Source organism: Anabas testudineus, chromosome 2 (genome assembly GCF_900324465.2).
Source record: "Anabas testudineus chromosome 2, fAnaTes1.2, whole genome shotgun sequence".
Taxonomy (NCBI): domain Eukaryota; kingdom Metazoa; phylum Chordata; class Actinopteri; order Anabantiformes; family Anabantidae; genus Anabas; species Anabas testudineus.
The window spans coordinates 25,259,624-25,287,571 of NC_046611.1; the positions used below are offsets into that span (position 1 = coordinate 25,259,624).

The 27,948-nt window shown below is 40.7% G+C and overlaps 1 protein-coding gene across 3 annotated transcripts; it reads right to left on the minus strand.

The window, feature by feature from the left end:
- Positions 1 to 481: 481 nt before the first annotated feature.
- Positions 482 to 27,841, minus strand: rttn (rotatin). 3 transcript variants are annotated; one of them, XM_026363095.1, is made up of 49 exons: positions 27,686 to 27,841; positions 27,176 to 27,363; positions 26,661 to 26,850; positions 26,377 to 26,475; positions 26,206 to 26,296; positions 25,855 to 25,969; positions 24,475 to 24,625; positions 24,059 to 24,227; positions 23,418 to 23,608; positions 23,082 to 23,197; positions 22,011 to 22,178; positions 21,705 to 21,917; positions 21,505 to 21,617; positions 21,272 to 21,398; positions 20,844 to 20,969; positions 20,431 to 20,547; positions 19,687 to 19,823; positions 18,959 to 19,130; positions 18,747 to 18,846; positions 18,088 to 18,173; positions 17,338 to 17,455; positions 16,141 to 16,237; positions 15,992 to 16,057; positions 15,718 to 15,909; positions 14,598 to 14,840; positions 13,814 to 13,970; positions 12,694 to 12,860; positions 12,087 to 12,306; positions 11,023 to 11,151; positions 10,721 to 10,831; positions 10,129 to 10,287; positions 9,797 to 9,874; positions 9,094 to 9,292; positions 8,819 to 8,916; positions 8,634 to 8,721; positions 8,103 to 8,304; positions 7,727 to 7,817; positions 7,239 to 7,389; positions 6,886 to 7,023; positions 6,021 to 6,223; positions 5,785 to 5,890; positions 5,469 to 5,566; positions 5,181 to 5,258; positions 4,643 to 4,769; positions 2,608 to 2,801; positions 1,879 to 2,152; positions 1,137 to 1,240; positions 755 to 824; positions 482 to 631 (listed from the first exon to the last, which is right to left on the minus strand). In XM_026363095.1, the coding sequence occupies exons 1-49, from the start codon at positions 27,714 to 27,716 to the stop codon at positions 552 to 554; spliced, it is 6,738 nt and encodes a 2,245-aa protein (XP_026218880.1). In that variant the 5' UTR covers positions 27,717 to 27,841; the 3' UTR covers positions 482 to 551. The 3 variants fall into 3 exon arrangements, with proteins under 3 accessions (XP_026218880.1, XP_026218879.1, XP_026218878.1); XM_026363094.1 differs by having other exon boundaries at positions 23,082 to 23,194; positions 26,652 to 26,850; XM_026363093.1 differs by having other exon boundaries at positions 26,652 to 26,850.
- Between the last annotated feature and the right edge of the window lie 107 nt (positions 27,842 to 27,948).

Sequence of the window (27,948 nt, forward strand, 5' to 3'; positions counted from 1 at the left end):
CTGTAAACATATTTTCCAAATCATTTGAAAAGTAGCTCTGAATGAATGAATAACAAATTTGGCATTCGTTATGTAATAGATTTTTGTCTTCAAATGCCAAATTTTGTTTTCCATTAAATTCTGCATGTTCTGGCTCCTTGTTCTTTTAAATGTCTGTATTTTAGGATCGGGCTTAAGAACTAAAACAAATTTCCAATTCAAATAACAAAAATGAAGAAAAAATAGATAAATAAACTTTCTAATATACACTTTCTATAAAACACGGGTCCTAGCATGGCTGTAGATTATTAGACATGTAGCTTCCTGTAAACACAAGGTTTTTTGGGCTTCCTTGAAAGTTTTATGTCATGAACAAAGCAAAAGTGCTCTTCTGTGAAAAAGCAGCAACACCCCCACGACCACAGCAGCAGTGTTTTAAACCACAATTGTTGTAGAAGAAAATAAAACTGCTCTAAGGAAAACAAAGCATATGTATCTGCCATTTAGAATTTTAATATCAAAATTAATTAACATTTGACATAAAACATAATACAAAGAATAATAAATACACATCAGTTTTTCAACAGCTGGGAAAGGTTTTCAAGGCACTTCAACAGGTAGGTACTCGTAGGCTTCTGCTTGTTCTCTGCATCTGCAGTTTGGAAGGAAAAAAAACAAAAGTCTAAAGAACTCTAAAGAAGAGAACATGCCAGTAAAATACCTAGATTTATTTATAGATGCTGATTTCCCCTTATCAAAGTGAATACATGTATACCTTTCTTAGAGGTGTTATGTGCCTCCTCAATTCTCATTCGAACAGATGGACACTTCAAAGTAGTCTTGGCCTTCGAGAGGAAATCCGAAACACAGATTAGCATGAACTGTGTTAAGGAGGAGGAGTTTGAATGCAAACTTTGATTTAGAATTAGATGACAAAAAGACCTATGAAGAAGATTCATGGCAGATGTGTTTATGCCAGGCACAGAAGCAGACAATGAAGACATCCACTGATTTAATGTGACATATATCACCAATAAACTCGGAACTAGCCAATAAATGCGGTCGCTATAAACATAAATACTTGGGTGAGTTTGTGTGTGTGTGTGTGTGTGTGGTTGTGTGTGTGTGTGTGTGTGTGTGTGTGTGTGTGTGTGTACCCTCTGGTTGTTGTGGAGCAACGCCCAAAGTGCAGAAGCTCCTATACAGCGAGTTTCCATATCTTTATTTTCCAGAGAGCAGAGCAAAACCTTCATGGCTTTGTCTGAAAAAGATAATCAGAGACGTTAATCAGCTGTGAGTGTCCCAACACTATCTTATGTCTCATCACAGTCATGTTAGTTTGTATGTAAAATGTTGTTAAAAAGCTTGTTTCAGACAGTTTATGCTCAATACACACAGGAAATGTGATCTTTCAAAAGGAAAAAAATGGTGCGAGGTGTTCCGCCTACCTGTGCCCACAACTCCCACCTGCAGCTTGCATTGCATGGGGGGGCGACACATCATCTTAATGTCTTGTAGTCTCTGCAACTTCCTCTCCTTTCTTCATCTATGTGCCTACTTACTTTCCTACCTACACTGTAGTCAGAGTTTCTATATGACTTCCATATTATTTGCTTTTTTGTCCAGTTGCAGTTCTGAATTTAGTTCCTGCACAAGAGTTACTTTCTATGATTTTTAAAGCAGTGGAAAATTATCTGGGGACAGAGAAAATACTCTAAAACTAATTATCAACAACATACAGTAGTTCTGATAAATTAACTCATGGCTAAACAGCAAGAAAGAAAATGTTTCATTTCCTCCAAAATGTCAGACCATGAAGTCTTCCTTTTGTACTTTATCTTTAAATCCTCATATCTGTGCTTGAGATCAGTAACTTTAACCCCCACATCCCTTCCATACCGTTGGCAATGATGTGTGGCTTGTTGGCAGGGCAGAAGCAGAGGTTGTGAAGGGTGAGCAGTGCATTGCGCCAATGAGGTGCCAGGTCTGCCAGCAGTTCCAGGGCTCCAGTCACCTTAAGTACACTCTGCTGGCCATCCTCTGCAAATGAGAGACTGACCAGCAACCGCAGCCACAGGCTCAGCAGGCTCTCACCACTACCGCCTACAGATGTGGTCTTAACACCACCCACCTTGGGCACTGGCACTGAGAGGAAGGCTTGCAGGAAATTATTCTGTAAATGACAGAAATTAAGTAGACAAGAGAAACTTTAAAGCATGCTAGTGAGCATGTGTGAACATATGTGAACAGATAATTACGAGCCACTGCCCAGTTCAGAAAACATTTCCCAGCCAGTATAATGCTGAGTGTGAAGTGTGAAGGAGAGATCTGGGACAGTGCTAGGGGAGCTTGTGTTATTTGTAGCATTTGCCATGTAACACCCGATGTCTCACTTAAGTTACATTTACTTAACTTGTAAATTTATTTTTCACAGCCAGTTAAAAATAAACTTAGGAAAACTTCTCAAAGACTCATTGGGATTTATTCTTATAAAGGAAGAACTGATGCTCATGTATTAGAGTCTTTGTATTGGAGAGTGAAGATTATTGTTATTGAACTTTTCTTTGACTTGGTCAGCAGACGCATGTTCAAAATGTCATGTATCAGGTTTGTGTATGAGGTTTGTACCTTTTGCAGGAGGCCTCTGCAGTCACGGGACATGGCAAGGTTAGCCAAGAGAGAGAAGGCAAGCTTCTGAAGAGGGCTGTTGTCTGGAGCAAACCCTGTGGTCAGCTTCATGACAGAGTGCATCAGAGAGCTACCAGAGGTTCCTTTAGAGCCTGGTGCAACACCAGGGCCACCACCACACAGAGAACTGCAAGCTGGGGGAGAGGAGAAACAAAACAACCACAACCTTCACCCTGGTATAACTTTTTTTCAGTCATGTTAGAAACATTACAGGTGTGTAGTTTATTTCACTGAAGGTAAAGACTATAGCATTCTCAGTAATGTAGCAGCACAACAGACTAAAGCTCAGTGTTTCTCGTGCATTCCCATACACGCTTCTCCCCCACACTGACCTTCGTCAAGTTAAGTGGAAAGTATTAATCTAAATAGTTAAGGTCATTGTACTGCTACCAGCCAGTTATTCAATAACGGTCAAACTGTGAAACACTTCTTCTTCTTCTTGGGACTGGTTGCTACCGTTTGTTTATCTTAAAGGTGGCTAGCTGGCCAGACAGCAGCACCAGCAGCCACCACAAAAATAAAGACTGACCTCCCGGGCTACATGGTTGTCTGCCCACAATACCAAAACATTTCTGCACATGCAGCTTGTTTTGATGTGAGAGCTGTCAAGACCAAACACAAATGATGAAGATGTGTAGACGTCTTGTACAATAGAGGAACAGTCATCTCAAAACAGGGCTCAAAGTGAACAGAGTTTCATCTTTTAAATGGCTTTCAGTTCTGATTGATACTGAACACTTACGGACTAACCCCGAAAACCTTATTTTCTGACTCAGAGAGGGAGGACATTTTTTTTTTAGCTCTAGGCTTTGGCAACAGTTTTTCTTACTAAAAAGTCATTAATTCTTGCTCCTTAAATGGGATTAATTTAATGAAACATATACGGGAAACAAACTTTCTTCATGTTTATGTAAGTAAGTTTCAAATCTGCCACAAAAATATCTGTAAAAATACATGTTTGAGGGATGAAAACAACAATCTGGGTTGAACTAGCAGTGCAAACAAAGCCTTGAATGAAGGAGGCAGACAGAAGATGGAACATTCAGTAGAAATGTAGCAGTCTCAGGAGACAAAATGGTAGCCTGAGGGTGGATGGTGTAATATTAAGCCTGGCTGCATGCAGCCTGAACACAACCTGCTGTTCAGTTAACCTTTAGGGAAATACTGTGCCCGACTTCACTGATTTCTGGTACTTCACAGCTTGAGCTTATGGGGGGTCTAAACCGAGCGAGTTTAGATCAGAGCACATGCACCTGCTGAGGAACTGGTGCCAATCAAACAGAGATACACATACTGAGGCACACACACACACACACACACACACACACGCACACACACGCACACACACGCACACACGCACACACACGCACACACACGCACACACACGCACACACACTTAAAAACATTCTTAAGTTTCACATGAAACGTCCTTATTTTTAACTGATGAAACCGATTTCTGTTGCACAACTACACCAGTCACACATGCATGCATGCAAACACAAAGAAATCAAAGGGACCACTAGTAGTTTATCAAAGTTACATTTCCTGACTCTGTCCTCCCGTTGAGTCTTTCCCTACCTCCACTCAAAAAGTTGTTTAATTCAAATATATGGCAGTTTTGATTTCCACATGTATAGCTCTTACATTCGAATGATGGAATACCAATGTCTCAGGCAACACAACAAGATACTCTGTGATTACACACATCATCTCCCACTGGGCTGAAACCCACCACCCTACATACAGTGAGACAGCACAGACACTGTACCCATTGTGACTGGCCGGCAAGCAGGCGCTGCTCTTATACAGTAAGACACAATGTTGTTCAGTGGTCACTGGAGAGGACAATGGGGCTCTTAGTGCGAAGTGTGTGTGACTCAGTCAGATTTGCAACTGCAGAAGAGGCGATGGGTAGGCACACACCAGGCACAGTGCCTGCACAAACATACAGACGTACAGACAGACAAACACAGACCTGTGGTGCAGTTGGCCGTATAGACACACAGAAGCTCCAGCACTGCCTCCATGGTGGGGTCGTCCAAAAGGAACCAAGGCCAAAGAGCATAGAGTGCCAGTATTAGGCGAGCATCTGTGGCCACCACCTACTCACACAAATACAGATAGATAAACACATACCCACAGACATGGCACACATCCATTTATCCATTTCAGACATGCTCATGACTACAGATGCATAGTATACATTAAGACACCTTGATTTATACAATAGCACAGATGGCAGTAATCAACATTAAAAGCTTAAATATTTTAGTAAATGGCTATTTAGTCCGGGGTAACCACCAGTAAATGAGAGGCCACTTAGAAAATAAAAAACAGATAATAAGCTCTGTAAGTAATGCCATTACAGCGTTTAAGAAGCTAAACTTGCTGAGATGTTAGCACAGCCATGCACATTTAAGTGAATCTCATTTACAGGCACAGCACTGGCACTTTGAGGTTCAATTAAAATCCAATTAGCAAGGGGAAATTAAAAGGCAGGCGCAGAGGCTCACTTTGCATTCATCGTTGCAGTAAAGAGCACTCCGCAGGATCTCCACCGTCAACTTGACTTCCTTTAGATAACCCTCTTCCTGATAATACAGAAAGCCAAAACAAAGAGCAGTTTGTTAAATAGTAAAACAAGCACCTGTTAGTGCACCTTTACTCTTCAGACACAGTAAGTCAATTTTCATAATATTTATCCAAAGATGTATTCATGATGTAAATATTCTTGCCAATGGAAAAACACAGGTAAGCAGAAAAACAGTGAGACTGGAAATTTCCAGCAAGTCTCCGCTCACCTTTTTGCGGTGAGAAGTCTTGCCCGGCCGGACGGACTCCAGGTGGAGCTGGGAGTAAACCTGCTTCAGTTGCTCCACACAGCTGTCAATTAAACCACCTGAAATAAAAAGACAGTCAGATGTTCAGAACATGATGAAATGACACAAATTAAAATTTGTACATGTCACATTTTTTAAACACAATAATAAGTTATGCATCATAATTGAAATAAAGATCTCAATTATTGTGGTAATTAAGACACTGGTTGAGTGTGATTCACACAACAGAATCTTGCTAAACTTGTCCAGGCCAGGAGGAGGTTTAACATAGAGTTACCTTTGGCTGCGTGATTTTGAGCTGTAGGACTACACGCTAGCAGTGTCACCAGAGCTCTAGCTGTCAGCCTCTTTAAAGGGTCCTGAAGGGTCCTCTTCTCAAAACTCTGACATCAACAGTCAAAGAGGGACAAAGTGATTACTCCACATAATCTCAAACCTTGCCAGAATTATTTTAACAGTCACATATGTTATGGTTTATGACAAACTATGTCCCTCCTCCACCCCCCCACTTACCTGCATTAACAGTTCACACAGCTGGCTGGCTGAGGGTCCATTCAAAATGTCAGACAACGCAGTTGCACATTTAGAGGCCGAGTCTGTGGGTCCTACACCCCGACTCTTTGTCTCCTGTGTGAAAACCGTACATAGAAACTGCAGAGCCACTGTGTGGAGAAGTGGATCTGTGGAAGTTTCAGTCACACACACCGATAATGTTCCTGCAGATAAACAGGGGGTAAAACAACATGGTGGGACAGTGGCTTTCTACATACAGCGAGGCAAAATGTGAAATTCACCATTTCCTGAAAGGTTGGATGTTTGTCCATGACAAGTTGATGACTGGTGAAGAACACACCAATTATTTAAGTGTGCATAAATATATGCACAAAGACACGGCACTGATCTTTTACTGGACTCATCAGGTTCCCTGCTAAGCCATTAATCACAGAGGAAGATGAGTAGGTGGAGTAGAGGTTGTATGCAATTATGCTATCCTATCCTAGCATCTGTTCGTCGAAGTTATGATGAACAGTAATGATGCAACAAACGTGTTAATATGATAGAATCTTTCTTTCTGAACCAGAATTAAGGCCTGAAAATTATACCTAAAATGCCAATCCTGATTATTTAGTAAGTTGCTGCAATCAGCATAATTACCCTAATTGTGATATTCAGTCTTTATGATTTGAGCGGAAAAGTTATTTAACAACCCAATTTCAACATGTGTCAAGATTAAATTAAGATCAACACCAAAAAGATAATAAAATGTTATTGTGAAGTAACTTGTGATATACAATTATTTCTGCAGCCTAATCTAGAATAATTAATTTTGTCACCTTAAAACAGACACATACACACACAGAGGGAAGTGTCTGTGTACCTGCAAATATCCGCCAGCGTCTTCCCAGTGCAGCAGAGACAGATGGGTACGCTGCTAAGCTGTCCCTCCTCACCAGAGTAGCCAGGAGCATAAACACGTCTGCCCAGCACACACAAACCCTGTCTCGGGTACCTGGATCTGAAGAGCAGAAAGAGTGAGTCACAAATTTCATGACACGTGACCACCACAAAGCCACACACCGACTTCACACTGTGGAGTATCCTGCAGAGGGAGTGGGCACACATCAGTAACAGCAACACAGCAGGATACACTGTATTTGACATATAGACATTTTTTCTAATATTCATTATTTTAACTTATTATTTTAATTTGAATTTAACATTGGCTCTGACCCAGTCCTTTGGTGTCCAGCATGAGCACTGCAACTAGAGTAGTCAGCAGCTGTTTCAGGAAGTCCATCTGGCCGATCAGCTCCTGGCTTACGGTAACACAGGACTGCAGCAGCTTACAGAAACTGGCCAGGAACTGAAGTAGAGTGACAAGCTAAAAAAAAAAAAATACACACATGCACACAGCAGGTTAAGAGTTTTACATAGGTACAAAAAAAGATGAAAGTTGAAAACTGATATATGGTAAGAATACGTAATGCTATTTTAAAAGCTAATTTTCTGAGCTGCAAAACAGAGGTATAATTTCAGTATGAGCTTGTTATGTATTCCACCCACACTAAGATCTGTAGGAGCCCTTAGACATCCTAGTGCTACACTGAAACTGGCACTGAACTGCACCAGCCCCTATTTTTGTAATATGTCATAATAACAAAAACACGTTGAAAGAAGTTAAAAAACTCTTCAGAACTGTCTATCACAGTGTTCCTCACCTGGCTCTTGATGGCTTCTCTCTCTCCTGGTAGGATGTTAGGTGTCTTCAGTTCAGTGAGGCATTTTTCAATAGGCCCATTATCCACTAGACTGAGGAAGTCATGAAACATGAATTTTTAGTTTTAGTAATCTAAAACAAATGTTTTTTTTATGATTATAACAGCAACTACAACCTCAAAAGTTCAGTTCAGTAATCAATGTCTTAATCTAATCTTTCCTTCAAGCAACAAGAAATTACCACAAGATTTCAGCACTAAAATAATTATAACAATTAATTGTTAAAGCCCATATATTGTATGTATGCTTTGACATTTTCCCTTTTGTTAAATATTTATACGGTAGAGGGAAAGGTGCACTGATTATGTGGCCTCTTACCTGGACAGGGCTTTAATGATCTGGTTGTGTTGGATGGCAGTGAGGGTGAAATCTGGCAGGATGGCCAGCAGGTTAGTCAGCAGGCCACAGTGGGCTGTCAGGAGGTCCGGCGTTACCATGACAACAGGTTCCATGACCAAGGGCTCGCCCCGGCGGGAGTCTTGGGATGTAACTGAGTCGCTGGTGTCTGTGTCACTTTGGCCTGTGAGACAAATCAATAGATAACTAATAGAGAATCCACGCCAACCGTGCACACACTGTGCAAAGCACATCTCCATCTGATCACACAATCAAAAACACCAAACTGAGGGGAAATAGCAATTTTCTATTTTATTAAACTGTATATGTGAGATGAATTTACAAATGCAAAGACTGGTTTTAGCTCGTAACTACCACTGACCACGGTGACGTTCAATCACAATAAAATAACATTTTCATGGTTGGAAGTGGTTGGTCTGCAGGACTAAACCATGGACAGTGCATAACTGTGAATGCATGTGTCTAAACATGTACCCGATCTCTCTGTAGTACCTTGAGCCATGAGTCTGCTGGCAGCAGTATTGTCCATTATGGTCAATGGGGAGAGAGCCTTAGGGGTGTCTATCCCTGAGCCTCTTATCTGTAAAGGACAACGTGAAGATGTGATGATTTATTTGACTTAATGGAGCTGTTTGTATGTCTGTGTGTGTTTTATAATGTACAAGAGCATTGCTGACCACAGTGCTGGATGTGGAGAGGGAGCTAGAAGGTCTGCTAGAGTCGACACTGGGTGCTGGTGGGTCACACCTCCAAAACCTCAGAGAATTCTCCGAATCTAGACAAACACAAACACATAATGACATAAAAAAACAAAACCATTCACTTAACAATTAGATGGTTTATGGTTTAAAAAGAAGACTACAGTTTATGCATTTTCAGATCCAGATTGTTGCTTTCTGCATGTCATTGTCAGGACAGTAATTAAAACATAAATAAAAGAAACACAGCCTACCCACTGAAATGCTCTCCTGATGACTGGTGGCACCACTAACAGCAGCATGAGTCTGTAGGCAGAAAGTGTACCTGCCACGGTAGCAACTGGAGGCGGAGAGAGCCACGTGTTGGAAGTACTGACAGTGGTAGAGCAGAGCCTGGAGTGCTGGAAGACCCACCAAAGACACACCAGAGACTTCATCATGGACACATGGGTGCTGAAAGGAGTGGGTGAATGAACATCCAATTTGTATTATACAGTTCTGACCATCACTGACCACTGAAAAGTAGAGGTGAACGGTAAAATCACTAAATGCATTGACCCTGAATGAAACTGAACCCTTATTTGCTAAGTTAATTTATGGCAGGAATATAAGACCATCCTTTTTCATCTACAGGGTGACATTTTGCGTCCTAGTTTTTTTTTGCTGCTTTTTGTTTCAAATAGTCACTGTCAAGTCTCCAAGTCTGTTTTTTTCTCTACACAGCCTGGTTAGTGCTTTGGAAATCACTCTTGATGAACATTTTTCTGGCAATTACAGCTTCATTAGGTTTTTGTATAAAAAGCCTGATAAGACATGAATAAATAAAATACATCTTATGTCACCTCTGACATACAGCAGGGGATAGAAACACAGGGAGACAGAAAGAGAGAGAGGAGGAAAAAAAAAAACAGTTCATGGACTATAAAAGCTTTTTAACTATCTGGCAGAGCTGCTGACCTGCCAGTTGGAGTCCTTGGCCTCCTCTGCGTTGGCAGGCATAGGCATCACAAGCAAGTTCTGCAGGATAAATGCAGCCTGGACACACAACACCCCCGCCCCCCAAAAAAGACACACAAGTTAGCATCAGCAACAGTGCCATCTGGCTGTGTTTGGCTGGTAATACATAACAGTCTAGCACAGATGAAGAGAAAGTGAGATTTGGCTTCAGAGAAGTAACTTTCAGAAGAAAGAAACAACACTGGATGCTAAGATGTGACAATTTGTAACAGATAAACCATATTTTGTCAATCTTGGAAAATTAACCTATCTAGTGCTCAGTGTGTTTGTACCTCTCTGCGGACCATGCTGCTCTCCTGTTGATCCAGAAGGATGTTGAGCAACGTGCCCCACAGACCTCCGCTGATGTTCTGACAGCACGCGCACAGAGCTTGGCACCCACTGGGCACTGTGGACAGAGCAGCACCCAAACCTAAACTGGCAAATCTCACCTGACACGAAAGGAGAGACATGAATTAAGGTGGTTGTTGGAGGAAATGTCATCTTACCAACATGAGTTGTGATTTGGCAGTATACAAATAAAAAATGAAAAAATGAATTGAATTGAAGTGAGATTGAAACTGAGTCAAATGATGTGGAAGGTTTTTTTTTTTTTTTGGGGGGGGGGGGGGGGGGGCACCTGCAGCACTGGTTATTTGTAATACTTTACTAGCATTAAAATTGATGAAGGCAAAGATGATCTAAGAGTCCTTGGTTGAGTGGGAACTTATCCCCAGGCCCGCTGTTAAAACACGCAACGAGGGTTTTACTGTCCCGATACAAAAGCAGAACTGTAACAAAATGACAAAACAAATCTCTCCATGTGCGACACCATCTAATTACAAAGGTTATTCAGAACAGCCTGAAGCTAGAGATTGTCTGTACCTCTTGATCTCTGTCCACCCATAGCGGGATAAGCCAGGCCAAACCCAACTGAGAGGTACTAGCCTCCTCAGCAGCTGCCTCATTCGCCAAAGACCACTCGGAAATAAAGTCCTATGGCAGAAAAAGAGCAGATTAAACAATATGGCTTTGGTAGACGTGTTAGTATGGCACAGTAGTGTGTATTTTCAGGCTGCACACATCTGGACCCCGGAAGGTGACTAAATTTGTGTCACAGATACAAAAACAAATAAGACAAACTGACACAGAAAGTATGACTTTGTCTGAGCATTGTTGATTTTTACCTTGCCCTTATTTTCAGCCATAATCTCATGGGACAGGTGAAGTAAGCAGATGACAGCATTCCTGGTCACACCTTTCCCCATGAAAGACATGGAGTTGCCTCCCCACTCAACATAAAACGATGAAATCACCTGCGTAAAAGACACCAATTACAATTTATTTCACCGTTTCCCATCCAAAAAATGTAACTGGCAGGACCGTGTGATATTTGGATCTGATAAGTAGCTGCTATCACACGTTTCTCCAAGTTCAGTGTCATTTGAACACTAAAGGCAGAGTCAGCTGACTGAACAAAGAATACTTGTGTCTGACTTAATGATTGCTGTATGCTTGTCATGCAACTCACTCCAAGCTAGCTAAATACAGCTGAGACTAATTATTTTGCTTTGATGTGCCATCAGGATGTGGGACTGCACTGAAGAGCAGATGAAGTGAGACGAGCCCAAGGCCTGCTGAGCTTTAGGGCCCTACAGTGCCAATATTATCAGGTGAGAGGTTGGTCAGAGGGTTGGGAATCAAAGAGTAAGTTATCTGATGGTAATGAGAGATGTACAAATAGCCCGTGGATCTCGGCCTGATAGGAAATTAACCTTCAATCTTTACGAAATCTTAACTCGTGTCCATGAAAGCTGCCCATTAAAACGAATGAAATAAACAGAGATGGGTGTTGTGTAAATAGGATAGTCTATTCAGCAGGGCGCTTCATTCTCAAGTAAAAACACAGTTTTTGGACACCTCTGTGCTGAGGACTACTGCGCAAGCTGCTCTACACTGTGTTACGTTATTGTTTTATGAGCTGCTGAGCAACTGAACAGATGGAATAAGCAAGGTTGATTAATCTCATCAGTATCTTCACAGTATGGCATATCTAATCAATGAGATTTTTACCTATTGCCGTTCATGTCCCATAACCATATTTTGCTTAATTTTAATTAATTCCTCAGAAAGCACTTTTTGCTTTATTCATTTCTGTAGGCAGTCTCAGGTCTGATGAGAGGGTGGAAGGCTTGCATATGCGTACACAGAACCTCACACACGAGCTAAACACAAACACGCACTCACACACCTCTAACAGCCCACTGAGATACTTAGAGCAGAGGGCGACGGGCTCCAGATCAGGGCAGTGGGAGCTCCAGCCAGCCTGGGCAGTCAGGCTGACCATGCCCTGCAGTGTTCTCTCCAGGCTGGGGAGGCCGTAGAAACGCGGGGCGTCAGACACCCGCAGGCTCTGAAGCAAGCGAACTGCCAGCTGGCTCTTGAAGGGGCCCGCTAATGCCAAACATAGCCTGGACCGACAGGAAAGGACAGAGTGAGAGAGAGCAAAAAACAGGCAAACCATACAGACAGGAGGGCACACAAGATGCAGGGGGAAAATGCTGACAATTAGCACATCAATTCCTTATCATAAACCTGTGGCTTCTCATGTGTTTGGCATTTATTTTCATGTTTTATCAATCAATTTTACAACCACATAGGAAAAATGAATACGACTACAATAGTATACATTCACCTCATTCATACACTGACAGAGTTATATAATTTCTTCATTCTTCATTTTTTATGATTTCACACACATATGAGGACAAGTGTTAGAAGATTAACTGTGGCCATGAATAGTAGTCGATGGATATTTCAGGACTTCATAATTGATGAACAGATCAATTCTGTCGTACCTGTCAGTGGTGTGTCTTAGTCTAAGGGTTAGGGTGTTAAAGAAGCTGGTGAGTTCTCTCTGAAGTTTCTGGCTGACATGGTTCTTCAGCTCCTCTAGTTCCCCTGGGCTCTGAGTTGCGATCTGCGTCTCCACACCAAGAAGCAAATTAAGGAGGGACACACTCTCCTGGATAATTGATTGATGAAAGGACACCGAGGTTTTAGTGGTTTGTTCTTTATTTTCCTGATTTATTTTGGATTTATCCCATTTTAATGCAATTACACTTCTTTGCTTTTTTTTTTTTTTTTATTTAATTTTTCTTAGTTTTAGATGTTCAATTTTGACAACTTATAAATGTGTCTATTAGTTTTTTCTTTTCGTGTCTGTACTCTATTAACTGTGGGTTATTAACTTTGACGACGTTCCAAAATTCAGACTAACGAGTGAAGGGAAGATGTCGAGGACGCTGATAGTATGATAGGTGAGAAAACACTTCCCTCCCTCTCTACAACACTTATGCAGAATTTCTTAATGAGCAGCACACACTGTGTAGATATTTAATGCAAGTGTTGGGAGTGACAGATGTTGCTGAAACAGCTCAGTAATTACAAAAAAGTCTGAGCAGAGCAGAGCTGCTCACCCCTACCAGGCATTCAATCTGAGTCTGCTTTAGATGCCAGGGGAGGGCTTATTGTTTACACACACATTAATGAGAAAGCCAAGGTGAGATTGATTAAATCCTAAAAGTAGCTCTCCAAACTAAAACAGTGAAGCGATTCTTCTCCTTGAGCAAAATTATGAATCTTACTTTCTTTTAAAAGCTCAGAAAAAAAAAAATTACGCCTCAGGTCTGATGTGGTACACTGTGATAGTATGTTTCTGTCATTATGTTTGTCTGATGTGTACATATATAACCCTTTGTGTTGGAGAGGATACAGCCTATCTGGAGAAATTATGATAAAAATGTATCATATCCATAAATGAATGTAATGTCAATGGATCTATACCACAACCACTCAGTTTAATGTTATCACCGTGTGTAAAATAATAGCCAATATTCCTTTAAACCCAAGACAGTTATTTAAGAAATGCTGCACTACTACAGTGATGTTTTATTAGAAAATAGAAATGATCTATACCTGGTTGAGAAGCAGCTCCAGTATCCAGCGCAGGTTCTCGTCCTCTGGATCAGATGGAGACTCGGTGTGCACCTGTTTGAAGTAGGCATTCAAAAATGCAACAATGGCCACTAGCAACCTCTCATCCTCAACACATGCTGGGCGCACCTGTAGAAATCTGCAGGGAGGATGAGGCAGAAACCGTGACAACAGAGGAAGAGAAAGTGGTTGAAAGGGAAATACTCAATAATAACACAGGTCAAAGTTGAAGCTAGAGTAAAGCATAGAATGTTTTTCATCATTCTATTTTTATTCTGTCAGGTGATATTGTGATAAGACATATGCCGCTAGAAAGGCAGAGTCTAAAATGTGGCAAAATGTTGGCAAAAAACAAATTGAATCAAATGAAGATAAACACACGAATTCATAGGTTTGTCCTTGTTATTAATTATTAATACGAATGGATAACATTCTGATTATTTTCTTTAGGATTAAAGTAGGTTTGGGGAAGAAAACTGAATTGTAAAAACAATAATTGGAATAAAGAATGAAAATATGTCTTTAATATGTACTTATGAGGAGATTAATGTGGGTAAACTACACTATTCCAGAAAAAATATAATAAAAAATAAGGAAAAAGTAAAGCAGAGAAATCAGAGAAATAAACAGCATATCACATATTGCTCCGATTTTTTCAGGAAAGCTTTAATGGTCACATAAAGCCTTTCAGTATTTACTTATTACATAAACTTATGATTAGTGAATGAACCTACAGTACATAAATCTTTAGTTCATTTCAGCGTACCTGGTCACTGCTGTCTGCCAACTGAGGGACTGAAGTGTGTCTCTGCAGCTGTAAGTGGGCATGTGAGGGAGGGCCATTCTGTCAATCAGCAAATAGAGCCTGAGCCTGCAGAGAGCAGAGGTCACCGAACTGTGTCCCGCTGCTGTGACAATGGCCTGGATGCATTCTCGCAGAGCAGTGGGAAGGTGCAATACCTGCAGAGACAGAACCTGTGTCTCTGACAGCTTTAAGTCAGGATGAAATCTGTGAGGAACAAATTGTAAATGTTAAAAAAAAAAAAAAAAAAAAACATATTCAAAATCTAATTACATGGCTATTGATGTGCTGACAAAGTGCGTGCAAGTGGCATCCTCACAAGCATACTAATGTATTGCATTAACAAACATATTTAATCACCAATCTGGAGGGATGAGACATTTATGAGTCATCCAAAGAGAGATGTAAGTGAAACATGCAGATGCAACTACAATAAGGAAGCAGTACTCAAAACCCTATAATCAAATAAAAATACAGGATTTTAGCTGTATAATAAAGGGGTTGTGGTTCTGCACCTAGAGCCTTGCTTTGTACAATATAATAAGTCCTTGAAAGACAGCTTTCGATTTTCAGTCACTACTACTTCTCGAACAACTTTTGTTCTTCCAAGGATAGCACTGTATGACATTTAGTTTCAGGCAGACTGATCCATCTATGGCATGCTTTAAACATCTTTGTCGTAATCAAGCTGGTTAAAACGGTGTGAGAGACAGACTCATCTGTTTGAATTAGAAGTAAATGAAGACAGATGAAACACAAACTAATTCTTCCCTTCAATTCTTTTACAAGAAAGGAGAGGGTGTCAAGATTTGTAGCATACCACTTCTATGTTTAAACAGTGTCACTGAATTATTGTTTGAAACTACAACTGAACATTACAGGATTATCTAAAAACAATACAAAATAACTGTGTGTAAATGGAAAAAAACAAAAACCCACTTATAAAGACCTAGTTAGTGATTTTTGTTACTGAAGGAGAGCTTTGAAACACAGAAACACTGCTCTGCTTTGATGTACAGGCTATTTCATATCACAAATGATCATACTATTTAGTAACATGAAAAACAAATTATCAAGTTCTTACTCAGCAATCGTAGTACAGACGCCAGGGTGCTCCTCAAGAAGGTTTTCTATCCCAGAGCACCGTGCAATGTTCCAAGCTACCTGCAAGACTTGACGAGTAGGGCCTAGACTCAGGAGGTCAGAGGACAGAGGTGAGACGCAACAGTATGGGCTGACAGCGTGGTGACTCGCTGCCTGGAAAGGGATGTTGTACCTGTGGGGAAAAAATCAGAAGTGTGAAATGTTTGTTCTAATAATTAAGTGAAAAGAGCTCTGATACGACACAATGACCTTACCTCCGTATTACTGTCAGTGGCAGAGAGAAGGACGCCAGAGTCACAGCTGTGTTGGGTATGTGTGACCTGATAGAACAGCAAAGAACCAGGTAAGACAAAGCGCTTCACTGGGTGTGTACATAGTTATTAGAAACATGTTTAAAACTCACCACATTTCAATGCTAGCAATCTCATCGAATAGCAGTAAACACATCAGAACAGCAATCTCACTTCTGCTGCCATTGTTCTCCTTCAATATCAAAGATGCTGTAAATGAGAGACAACATAAACGTAACTCTCCACCTCATGGAAAGATTTATAAACCACTCTACTTAAAATGCTTGTTTTAAAATTCAAGTTTAGAAATCCTCACTGAAATATTACATACATTATAACATTATGACAACAAATGTGCCACCTGACATCTAAGTCAAACAAATGAGTGCTTTAAACTAAGTTATTTCAACATTACATGTGTAACAGAAACTGCCTAGCCAAAAAAAAAAAACAAAGTCACACTCTTTAATATTTCTTAAAGAGTCCACCTTTTTCTTTGATTGCAAAATGCATTCATGGTGGCATTGTTTCAATAAGTCACCACATTTATTTCTATCCAGGGCTGCATTCATTTCATGCCAAGAGCGTGCATTCATGATGGGATCAGACCGCTGCGTAAAGTCTTCTTCAGCACATCCCAAAGACTCTCAGCGGGGTTGAGGTGTGGACTCTGTGTTGGCCAATCCACGTGTGAAAATTTCTAATTCTCTCCAAAATGGTTTTTCATAATTTGAGCCTGGGCATGCTTTGGGCATTGTCATCTTGGCATATGCCCAAGCCATCAGGGAAGAAAAAAAATCATTGATGGGAAAACCTGGCCAATTCAGTACGTTCAGGTAGTCCGCTCATTGTCTTGCCATATAATACATATTACACATTAATCACTGCAGTAAGTTCCAGTGTGAACCTCTTACCTGTTTGCTTAGTGCAATCCAGGTGGTGACTTTTTTGGTTAGTGCATAAAAAACACATAGGCACATATTTTTGGTATGAAGTCTTTCATTTAACAATCAAGCTATTACGATTTAATATATCTAGGAGGACCTTCAGATTATGCACCTACATATTGAGTTTCTCTGTATATCTCAGCAGCTGCAGCATTGCAGATAAAACTCTGAAATAAAGTACTGGTGTTGAGTTCCATGGCAACAAGTTGAACCATGCTAATATGCCACTTACTACAGTTTGACAGTGTGGTTACAAACTATGCATCAACAGATGAGTTGCCATCATTTTTTTGAAAATGTGCCCCTCGGCTACACAGCACAATGTGTGTAGCTGTTACTTAATGACTTGTCTTGTGAATGTACCCCTGAGCAGTGCGAGGAGCAGAGGGTTGCGCTGTGCCAGGCTGTGCCTCAGAGATGGATCAGCATACACCAGTTTCCTCAGGATACATACACAAGGCTCCAGCAGGCAATCAAAGCTCTGGGGACAACAGCAACATATGCATTCTGTGTTTAATTGCAGGGAAAACATAAACGCACAATTTCTCTTACTGCCTCTTCCTGCTCCTGTCTCACACATACAGATGCAGAGGAGCTCTTTAGTGTCACTTCACATAAGCTAAACCCAAATTTAAGGACTGTGCAGGTTGCAGGCGATGGAGGGTTGGGACAAACACAACCTGCAGACATGCCTCTTGCACATACTTGTTACTGTAGCTGAGACAAGTCATTCTCTGTGGCCCTGTCCCTCCACCTCCATGAAGCCAGACACGCTGGACGCTTACACGTTAGCAGCTTTTGATTCAAGGCCTGAGAATGATCAGCAGACTGCAGTAACTAGAGGGCAAAAATCACTGCTGACCAGGGCCTGTCTGACACTATTAATACAGGCCATTTCATCTTTCTATCATGCACGCCTCAGTGGATTTCCTCCACATCCCCTGGCAACTCATGTACTCGCACGAGCACATAGGCGAGCACATGAGAGTAACACAAGTGTGAGCACATGTTTGTGCATTTATGAGATAGTGTTGATTTTATTTGGCTTCAAAAAGACATTTGTTCAGAACACATCTATTATTTCTTTACCAAAGCGGGTTTGTTGTTTTTTACCTTGTTGCTGTTTACACTCTCCATAATGAAAGAAATGACTTTGTCTGTTATTCCGAGATTCTTCAGCACTGGGTGCATTGCTGTGTCTGCGGGGAAGTAAGAGAACAATTCAATATGCTGACAATAAACAACTGCATAATCCTCAGCTATTTGCTTTTCCTGCTTGTCTAAAACATATGGTGGTGGGAAGGCACTAAGTCTGATGCACTCTGCCGCAAACTGTTGTTTTTATGATTCTCCCTTATAAAACAAACTTTAAAAGTTGGTGTTTACTTTTATCAAATACGAAAAAAATGTTGTGCCCTAATTAGGCCTTCCCAACATCTTTGTGGTTAACAATTCAGGGACAGGGAAATCAACTGTGTAAAGAATGTGAATGTTTAGCAACTGCATTCTGCTTCTTCGCTTTCCAGTGATAATTTGCAGACGCCTTTTACAGACTGGAGGTAAAACACAAAAGCTGTTGCACAGAACCAAAACACAGCAACTGGAAGCAGCAGCATGTGTAACCAGTCACTGTGTTTCAGATTTAAATAAAATGACTCAGCTATGTCATGAGAAATACACAGAGGCATTTAAACCTGTCACAGCCAAGACTCAAAAAACATATTAGTCTAATATAAAAAATACAGCTGAATAAGACTTTTAAGGCAACTCACTTTGCAGCACTACAGCCATCTGTTCTGCAGCCGATCTTCTCAGGGACATGTCAACTGTGTCTGAGGACAGGATAGAATAGAGCTTCTCCACCAACTCCACCTAGCCACCATTATACATTTTAAGTAAGCACTTGTTTTTTGTCTGTCCACTCATATACATACATTACAGTACAGTGTTCAAGCGCGTCCTTTCTTTGTATATAGATTTATACCTTGAGAACAGACTTGTTGCTGGTGTCTAACGTGATGTCTGCAGGGTTCCTGAGACAGTAAAGATTGGGAAGCGAGGAGATTGCTGGTTGATCCAAGTCTGGCCGGGCTATTTTTGCTTCATCAGAGCTGGTTAGGTGGGGAAGGATTTGTTGCACTGCTGCTATTCTTACTCTGTTCATAATTGGAGTTAAACAGAGTTTGGCTTTATACATTTCATCAAAGTGAAAAATCTTAGTGAATATAAAACATGTTAAAGACTATTCATTTTATCTTTATTACAGCACATATACCTTTCTTTTTTTTTTTTTTTTTTTTACAAATATGGCATCTAAATAACTTTTGATTGTCAAAAAAGTGGCTGTCAGGGCAGACAAATCTATTAGTTGTTGCCAAAATTTACCCAAGCTCGGCTCCTGGCCAGTGTCTGGTGTTAATTTCCATCTCTATCAATATTCATAGACTGGGAGTGAATAGCTGTCTTGCACAGGCCTCAGAGCATTTAGCTGAAGTCATGATAACATCACCTGACAGCAACAGACAATGGTAATATGTCCTTAAAGCAAAATATTCAGACTCTCGGGAGTTCTTCTGATTCCAGAGACTAAACCTCAAACTTCACATACAATCAAAGAGTTACACATGCACAAACACATTGCTGCACAAATCTGGGCACGGGCATAGTATTCAAACAAACGCAGACAATGAGAAAAGAAAGACCCAGACTCACGTGGGATGTTTGGTGAAGAGGAGTCGGAGCGCTGCTTTCAGCTTGACTTTACTTTGAAACATGTCAGTTGCCGCATCTGACATGTCACTTATCAGAAGGACACAATTTCCCAGTGACTCTTCAGTGCTGGTGTAACCCTGCCACACACACACACACACACACACACACACACACACACACACACACACACACACACACACACACACACACACACACACACACACACACACACACACACACACACACGCACAAATTGTCAGACTGCCTTGGCAGACAATGGAGTGAACAATGGGGAATTCCGGCTAAGTAGCACAACAGTAAATAAAATATGCATCTCTTTGATTGTGGGTGGTTTCATTTTGTCTCTTGTTGACATGGCAGGCCCATTTCTGAATGGCCTCCTTGAATTAAATCACACTTGACAGCCTACTCAAAATCTCATGTATATTCATGAAGAATTTCCAGGCTTTCTGCTGCCCGAAACTGAACAATTAATAAAATCTTGTTTTTTTTCTCCCCAAAAAAGGCAACAATATAACACACAAGATGTAAATGAGAAAATAGCTAAATCTTTCTCACTGGCAGCTCAATATGCAGTTCAAATCATCCACGAGTGCTAAAATTGCACTTTTGATCATAGTTGTTTTGACTGTGAAGGACATTCACCACTTCATCCCACTCTATAAATACAATGTAATAACTTCTAAACAGCATGGTGCTTTATAAGCTCTGCAGCACAAATACCTGTAATATGGGCATGACCGGGTAAAGTGCCTCAGTGAATCTGTCCCAGGTTGATGCTGTCATCATTAATCGTCCCTTGAGCAGGAAGAGCAGGATATCCTTGGCAGCCATATTCACCTATAGATCACAGGTAAACTGCTGAATTCACAAAGGCGCTGCTGATAAAACATTTACAAGCAGGTACCACAAGTGACAGACATTTTTAAACATCTACATTGCACAACGTTGGTGAAGTAAGTGACAGTTAGGATGACCTTAAAGTAGCGCACGGTAAAAACACACACAAAAACAGCAGTATTTTGATTACATTTATTCCTTTACACTTCAACATACTGTAAATTGACATATTAAAGAAATCACCAGTGCAGTACTTAGTACATTTGTGTTCTTGAAATTACACCAAGCTCACTTACCTTATCTGCAGAGTCCTGAAGACCAAAAGCACTTATTTCATAGAGCACCCTGTGGTGAAGAAGAAAGTTGACTCCACTGCAGGATCCCGTTTCCTGTCGTGACACATTCTGGATGCCAAGGCAGTCCTAGGGGTGCATGTAATCACACCAAAGCACATCATAAATTATCACTATGTTCTCACTTGTTCATGCATACAAGACCTCCAATTCACTTTAGATGTGGCCATTCACTCCGTCAGTGCTTAGTAAAATGAAAAGAAGTCGGATTTCAAATGTCAAGGGTTTTTTTTTTTCCTAGCATACTGTCAAAGACCTGAGATTCACCCGCCTACTTATTTACAGACTCCCATTATTGCTCTAGTATGCTTTAGCCATGAACCTGTACACCCATTTAAACACTGACACTGTGTAAGATGGCTTGCTCTAACCTTGACCAGGTTTAAAGTGCATTCGTATGTTTCGGTCTTGACAGGCAGTAAGGGATGGGACAGCAGCTTCAGGAAAAGATTCTGGCTCTCTGTTTGGAGGACAGGACTGGCCTGATCGAACTTCCACCTATTGAATGACAAGCAAAAGAGTTTAGAATAAAAATGTTTTATGTTTAGGCACAATATAACAAGTGACTGTTTTTTAATTGGAAGAAACAAAGATTTGAGCTCACAAGTAAGAGCAGGTGTGAACACATTCTTTCACAATGGGTAAGTGCTGGTGAAATGGGAGGCCCTCTGTGGCTTGCTGCGCCAGCTCCAGTAACTCCAACCAATTCTTTTCCCCCTTGATGTGGAAATACATAAGATGTTGCTACAACATGTCTTGTATTTGCATCCATAGTGTTGTATATGTATAAAAGGTAGATAATACCTCAGCTTGTGCCTCCTTGAGGAAATTACAAGTGGATTCCATCCAGAGGGCAGCACGGGTCACCCTCCTGTAGAGGTCATGGTTGTCTGGGTTCACCTGCTCCAAGTAGGCTACTGCTGTCTCCTGTATGCTGGGTAATAAAGATCCCAGTGATGTGTCCAAGCATAGGTGGAAAACAGCTGCTGCAGTGCTTTCAGGGAGATTGTCACCAGCCTGTGCAAGGATAAGAACCTTAATTTTTTTTTTTACTGCTGATGAAGTCGCACTAAAATAACAACAAATATGGTTACATAAGCAAACACACACCTTCTCAGGAGGGAGAATAGTCTGCAGGAGTTTAACAGTGAATATTGCAGTGCCTGTGTAGGCCATTCTGTGCTGAATCTGGGAGCTTTGAGGAATGTCTGCTGAATAGCTATGATGATAGCTGAGGATTTCCCCCAACAGTTCCATGCAGAGTTGCAGCTTCTCCTTCTAAAAACCACACAGACGAAAAAAAAAAAAACATGTAGACAAAAGCAAACATGCCACACAAACACATGCACATGTACTCACATTTTGTGCAAATTCACAGAGACACACCAACGCACAGCTAGTGGTTGTGAGCCAACAGAAAAATTCGTTCCAGGGGTTAGGAATTGAATGTAATCAGATTTCAGGGTTATTTTGGGATGAGATACAGATCCACCCTATCTCAGTATGAATAAATTGGTGCAATCTATTCTGAGCCACTTTGTTCTTGGAGTAGGAATTGAACAATAGAAGATAAACACCAGCAGGGGGCAGTAGATGTCCTGTGGCTGGCACGAACAGTTCGGCCCTTTCCCACAGGAAAAACCTAGAGGTCTGGCACACAAAAGCTGCTCTCCACATAAAGATGACAAAACAGTTCTCAGGCTGCAAGGCTCTGGGCATGTATTAAACAGCAGAGGGCCACAGGGGCCTGGGATGACAAGTGTATAAGTCACCCTGTAGAGGAACATATTCTTTAAACAGTCAGGGAGGATAACAAATGGCTCTGCATGGTAAATAAAAACACACACCAGTTTAACACGATCCATTGTATGGACAATATGCACATAATAAATGAAGACATTTACTAACTCAACAATACTGTGCTTGGATAAACCCTGCGTACAGATGAGAGTAGCTCAGGGAGCATATGTGCGAGAAGTTCTTTGTAACCAGCAGGAGGCCTTTGTAACCTTATATTGTTCATTCAGCTCAATCACATGCCCACAGTTCTCCTTGACAGTTGAGTACCATATGCCTGGGTGTCTGTGGCAAACTGTCTGGTGGCCAAACCAGTTCCCCTTTTCAGTGAAGTGTATCCATTCATCTACATAAGAGGCTGTCTCAAGTTGTGTTTTTACTTGCCAGCTCCATCCCCACCAGGCTGCAATCGTCCCAGACCAACTCACAAACGCTGTCCCCAAGCAGGAGGACGGCATCGCACAGCAGCTCCAGAACATGATGGAACACATGCAAACCTTCTGAGAGACAAGAAAGAGAGAGAGAGAAAGGGAACATGGGCATGGGAGTTTTTTTTTTTTTTTGGCAAAATCAAATAATAGCTGATATAACGCAGTCAATGCAGGTGTGGGAATACTTGCAATATCTATAGCAGAAAAAGGAGAAACAAATAGTGACCTATGATTCATATATAGTATTTCCTCTTTAGTCCTTTGCTAAAAAGACTACAATGAATCTAACCTGTCTTAAGAAGTGGTATGGCATGCTCCATGGTGGCAACAGTGAACTGAGCTAAAGTGAGCTGCTGTAACTGCAGTTCCAGGACATTTTCAACACCCAGGTCAGGAAGCTCCAAATGGGCCACATTTGCAGGTGATGGGGGAATCTGCCCAGGAGCCTGGACTGCAGCTCCACCTCTGTGTGAGCTGCCACTGGATGAATACCAGACAAGAATGGAATACAAAAGTAAATTCATGAGCTTAGACCACTCAAATTCAAGGAGTGACATACAAGCTGTATAGAAATGGATCATAAAAACATGGGAAGAGACCCAGTGCATGGGAAACAGTGATTTTTAAACACTACGCACCAGAAGAAGAACAAAATTCTCACATCATTTTATCTTTTTGTGCAGGTTGCTAGTGTCACTAGCAATTCTGTCATTATCAAAGCCACAAAAAAGCATAAGACTCTCTTGCTGAATGTAAGTTCTGATGAACAGAACTGACAACAATGCTGCATTATATAAAAAAAAATATTCTAACATAATACCATTTGTATCTCAGAAGTGTGACAGCAGCCAAACTAAGTGAATATGACCATCTTTACCATTTTTCTGATCATGATTTTATTTTTTCCTAGACCTGTCCATACTCTCGCACCTGTTAGAAGCTGCATCTCCATCTTGGCCATCTCCCCTGGCTCTCTGGCCTGTGCGCCCTACTACAGAAGGCCGGGGAGAGCACTCTGCCCCCGGGGAAGAAGCCTGGGAGCGTTGGGTGCCCCGCACATCCAGGGAGCAGGAGAATGAAGAGTTCTGGGACACTGGCTCTACACAACAAAATCCAGCAGCAAAAGAAGCAAATAGTTGTATAATTAAGCATATTCATCTAATCTATTTGAATAAGAAGGAAATAATTAGCAGATGAATACATTAGCAGTTGAGGTTTTCTTTGAGTTTATATTTGAAAAATGCAAAACAAATGGATATTAAATGAGTGCCTTAGTGCACACAGGTGATTGTTATTTATGAACATAAGTAAACAAAGAGGATAAGCGAGCTAACATGACTTGGTACCTTGCTTTGTAGAGTAGAAGCTTGGATCCTGATGAAGGCGCAGTCTCCTCCTTAGCCCTGCGCAAAGATTCTTCAAACAGGAAAGAGCCTGCAGGTGGAGGTAGCTCACCTCACCTTTATCCAAACCCACCCTCAATAAAGACAGAAGGTTCTGAAAACAGAAGTGTGTATACACAGAATCTGAACTCAGACGGTGATAGAAAAGTTTGGAATAACGTTGGATATAAATAAAGAGGGCAAGTGGAAATCAATCATTAAAGCAGCAATTTGTTCCAAGTTTAGATTTTCTGGCCACTGTAGCTAATGATGTCATGGCTCTAAATCCAAGTCTTTTCATTTAACTTAATAGCTTTAGTAAGTCAAAGGAGGGGCAAGTAAGAAGGAAAGTACTTACCGATGCTCGTTTTTTTTGGTGATGAGACTGCTGGTGACAGTATGCTAATACTGCCCTGAGACCAAAGTAATATATAATACATCATTTTACTAGCAAAATAGTAAGATCCACAGTGGCTTGTCGGGGCAAAATGATCTGTCTTCCAAAACACAGTCTATACAAGTAAAATGAAGGGCTCAAGATACATCTAAAAGTGCAGCACACTTCTACAAAGTTGAACTGTGACTGCAGACTTCACAAGTGTAAATGATCCTGTGCATCAGCTGGGCAACTGGAACCTTTTAACACAATCTCTCATTTTCAAGAAAGCCTTAATAGGAAAGAATCAAGCTCCACCAAGGACTTTCACTTCCTGCAAGAGGTACATCATGACCAAACTATGTCCTCACAGCAATCTGGTACTTACTCAAGCAAACTGAGCCTCCAGAGGCCTAAACAACCTCCTACAAGATCAGGGCCACAGAATTATAAATTGGTGTATTGTTCAAGGACACCTTTTGACAGGTTATTATTTTGACAGTAGATAGAGTGACCATCCCATAAATCCATTATAGGATGGTCATGGTAGCCACTCAAAACAATACACTTCATCTAACTGATGTGAATAAATAAATAAAAAAAAACAACAACACAAGTATTACGACTGACAGGAACCAAAAAAAACAACCATACTCTGAGATCCTTCAGTGACATCTTTAGTTTATTTTGTCTCCTGCTACAAAGTTAATTCAAACTATTAACTCATCGCCAGCTTTTGTTTATATATTTGAGATTAGTGTAAACTTAATGTTGTCGCTAAAGCATTTAAAGAAAAACCATGGTACTTGTAGATGTCATCACCTGTTATAACGTGGGATGCTTTCTGTCAGTTAAAGATATACATTTGCTAGCATTTTTTAATATAACAATACAATAAAATAACACATTTATGGAAATGTATAATACCATAACCACTGTCAGTGTAAGAAGATGTTGTATAATGGTACCTTTACAATACTGGGCCTTTGTAGGAAGATCTCAGCAGGAAAGTCCTGCATAATGACATCACAAAGAAGTTCACATGTGGTCTGCACCAGTTTGGGGTTGCTGCTCCTTAGAGAACTGTTTTCAAAGAATTAAACAAGACAAATTTATACAATAATTTAGCCTTGCTGCTGACCCTTATGGCATTAAAAATATATATATTCAACATCTGTATGTAAGACTGGGAAGCAAACACACATATTTAGAATTTTGTCAGATTCTTTAGCTGGTTAATTTCTTTTTTGATAAATGTTGCTACTTTTACACTGTGTTATGATTAGGCAGATATTATGGAATTAATTATAATCACTCACCTCTCATTTGATGAAAGTATATGTCTGTCTGTGTTTGTCAAAGTCAGCCATGGGAAGACAGAAAACTTCAGACATTTCACAGACTCATGCACTGTAACACAAAGAGCAATGAAGATGTAAAACAGCCGTCATACCACAAAACTTAAGATTGTGTTTTCAAAATGCAAGTACCTGCTATCTTTTGAGACGGTTCATCTGTATGGGCTGGCACAGTCCTTTGGAAATAGCCCATTTTAGGAAAATCTTCTTCAGGTGGAATAACTGCAAGGGCTAAAGCATAGACAACAGATTTGTTAAAATAATAATAAATACTGCAAATATTTGATGTACGATCTCTGCAAATAAAAGGAGAGTCCAACTTTTCCACCTGCCTCCAACATAAGATTAAGAATATTTAGCAAACTGTAGACGACAAACTCTAAACATAAACAAACAGTTGGCTTAACTTCCAACACCTGTCGGAGTTGTGTTACGCAACCCATGTGTGTAGGCCACTGTTTGACTGGGGAGTAGCTCAGGTAGCTGAAACAGCTGGTCCAGGACTCCACTGATGACAGCTCGCAGCCTAGGCTCCACATTAGGAGACAGTTGTGTGAGGAAGTCCACCACGCCAACGTCTCTCAGCATCTGGGCTGCACTAGGATGCTTGAAAGACAAAATGATAAAATAAATAATCACTACACAGAAAATAAAATATTTAGTGCAGGTGTAGCAGTAAAACAGCAGCTTAATATGCGTATTGGTCATCTGCTAATAGTTTAAGTGCACTGTGAGTAAAAGAAAGAAACGTAAGCCTGAGACAAAACTGTATTAAAATATACATTGAGCCTTCTTCAGCAGACAGGTCAAGATTAAGCAGATTAACTGTTGATCAATGTTTTATAAGAGTTTGAAGACATCTCACTACTGTGATCCAGAGGACTAGTGATATTTCTGTCATCTACCTAACTAATGTTATAATGTTATCCACCTTTGATAAGGTTGAGATCAACTCAAGGACTTCCTCCTGCATTGGCACCTCGGGAAAATTAAACCACTCCAGAAGATACACAAGCAGCATCTTCTCCTGGACAATGTCGGAGACGGAGATCAGGGAATGGTCCAGCTTACTTATTAGGCTCTTCAGTGCTCGAACTCTTATTTCCACCAAAGAGTGGCCTATGATTTACAGAAAACAAAGTGTCAACCAAGTTGAGACAAAACATCTAGCGAACCAGTACTGTAGCTAGCATTGACCTAACGCTATGGAAAAGGTTTTTAATGAACTGGGATCATTAGCTAACGTTAGCATTGGTAAACATTTCAAGTCTGCATACTGTTAATTTAATAACGTTAAACCTCATGAGAATGAACAGCAATTAAAACAACATTTTGTTGTTATTAGCTAGCACAGGAGCGGCTAATACTATTTAGCGTAAGTCTTTTGTTTTCAAGTTCAGGTGACTTAAAAACAGCATGCTCAGCTAACACTTCACCCTACCTATTTTCCTTATAAAGGGAGATAACTCCATGTCCGACGTAATTTTATATCACGTCTCCGTGTGTAAAAGCCAGGTAATAAACGCTGTGATTGTCCGAAGCTTTGTGTTTATTGAGTTGTTTTCTTCCAGTGTCATGTCAACTACGTCTGCCCGGGTTTGTTTTCAACAACCGCGCCAGCGTCACTCCACTTCCTGTAGAGGAGCGGGTTGCGTTCAAGAACTGCTGGAGTTCTGCGCATCAGCACTTAACAAACCAAGAAAA

Coding starts and splice junctions, on each gene's coding strand:
- rttn (XM_026363093.1), bottom strand. CDS start 27,716: ATGGAGTTATCTCCCTTTATAAGGAAAATAG. Junction 27,364..27,685: donor TCCCTTTATAAGGAAAATAG/GTAGGGTGAAGT, acceptor TGTAAATCATAG/GCCACTCTTTGGTGGAAATA. Junction 12,307..12,693: donor CTAAGACACACCACTGACAG/GTACGACAGAAT, acceptor CTGTCGGTCCAG/GCTATGTTTGGCATTAGCGG.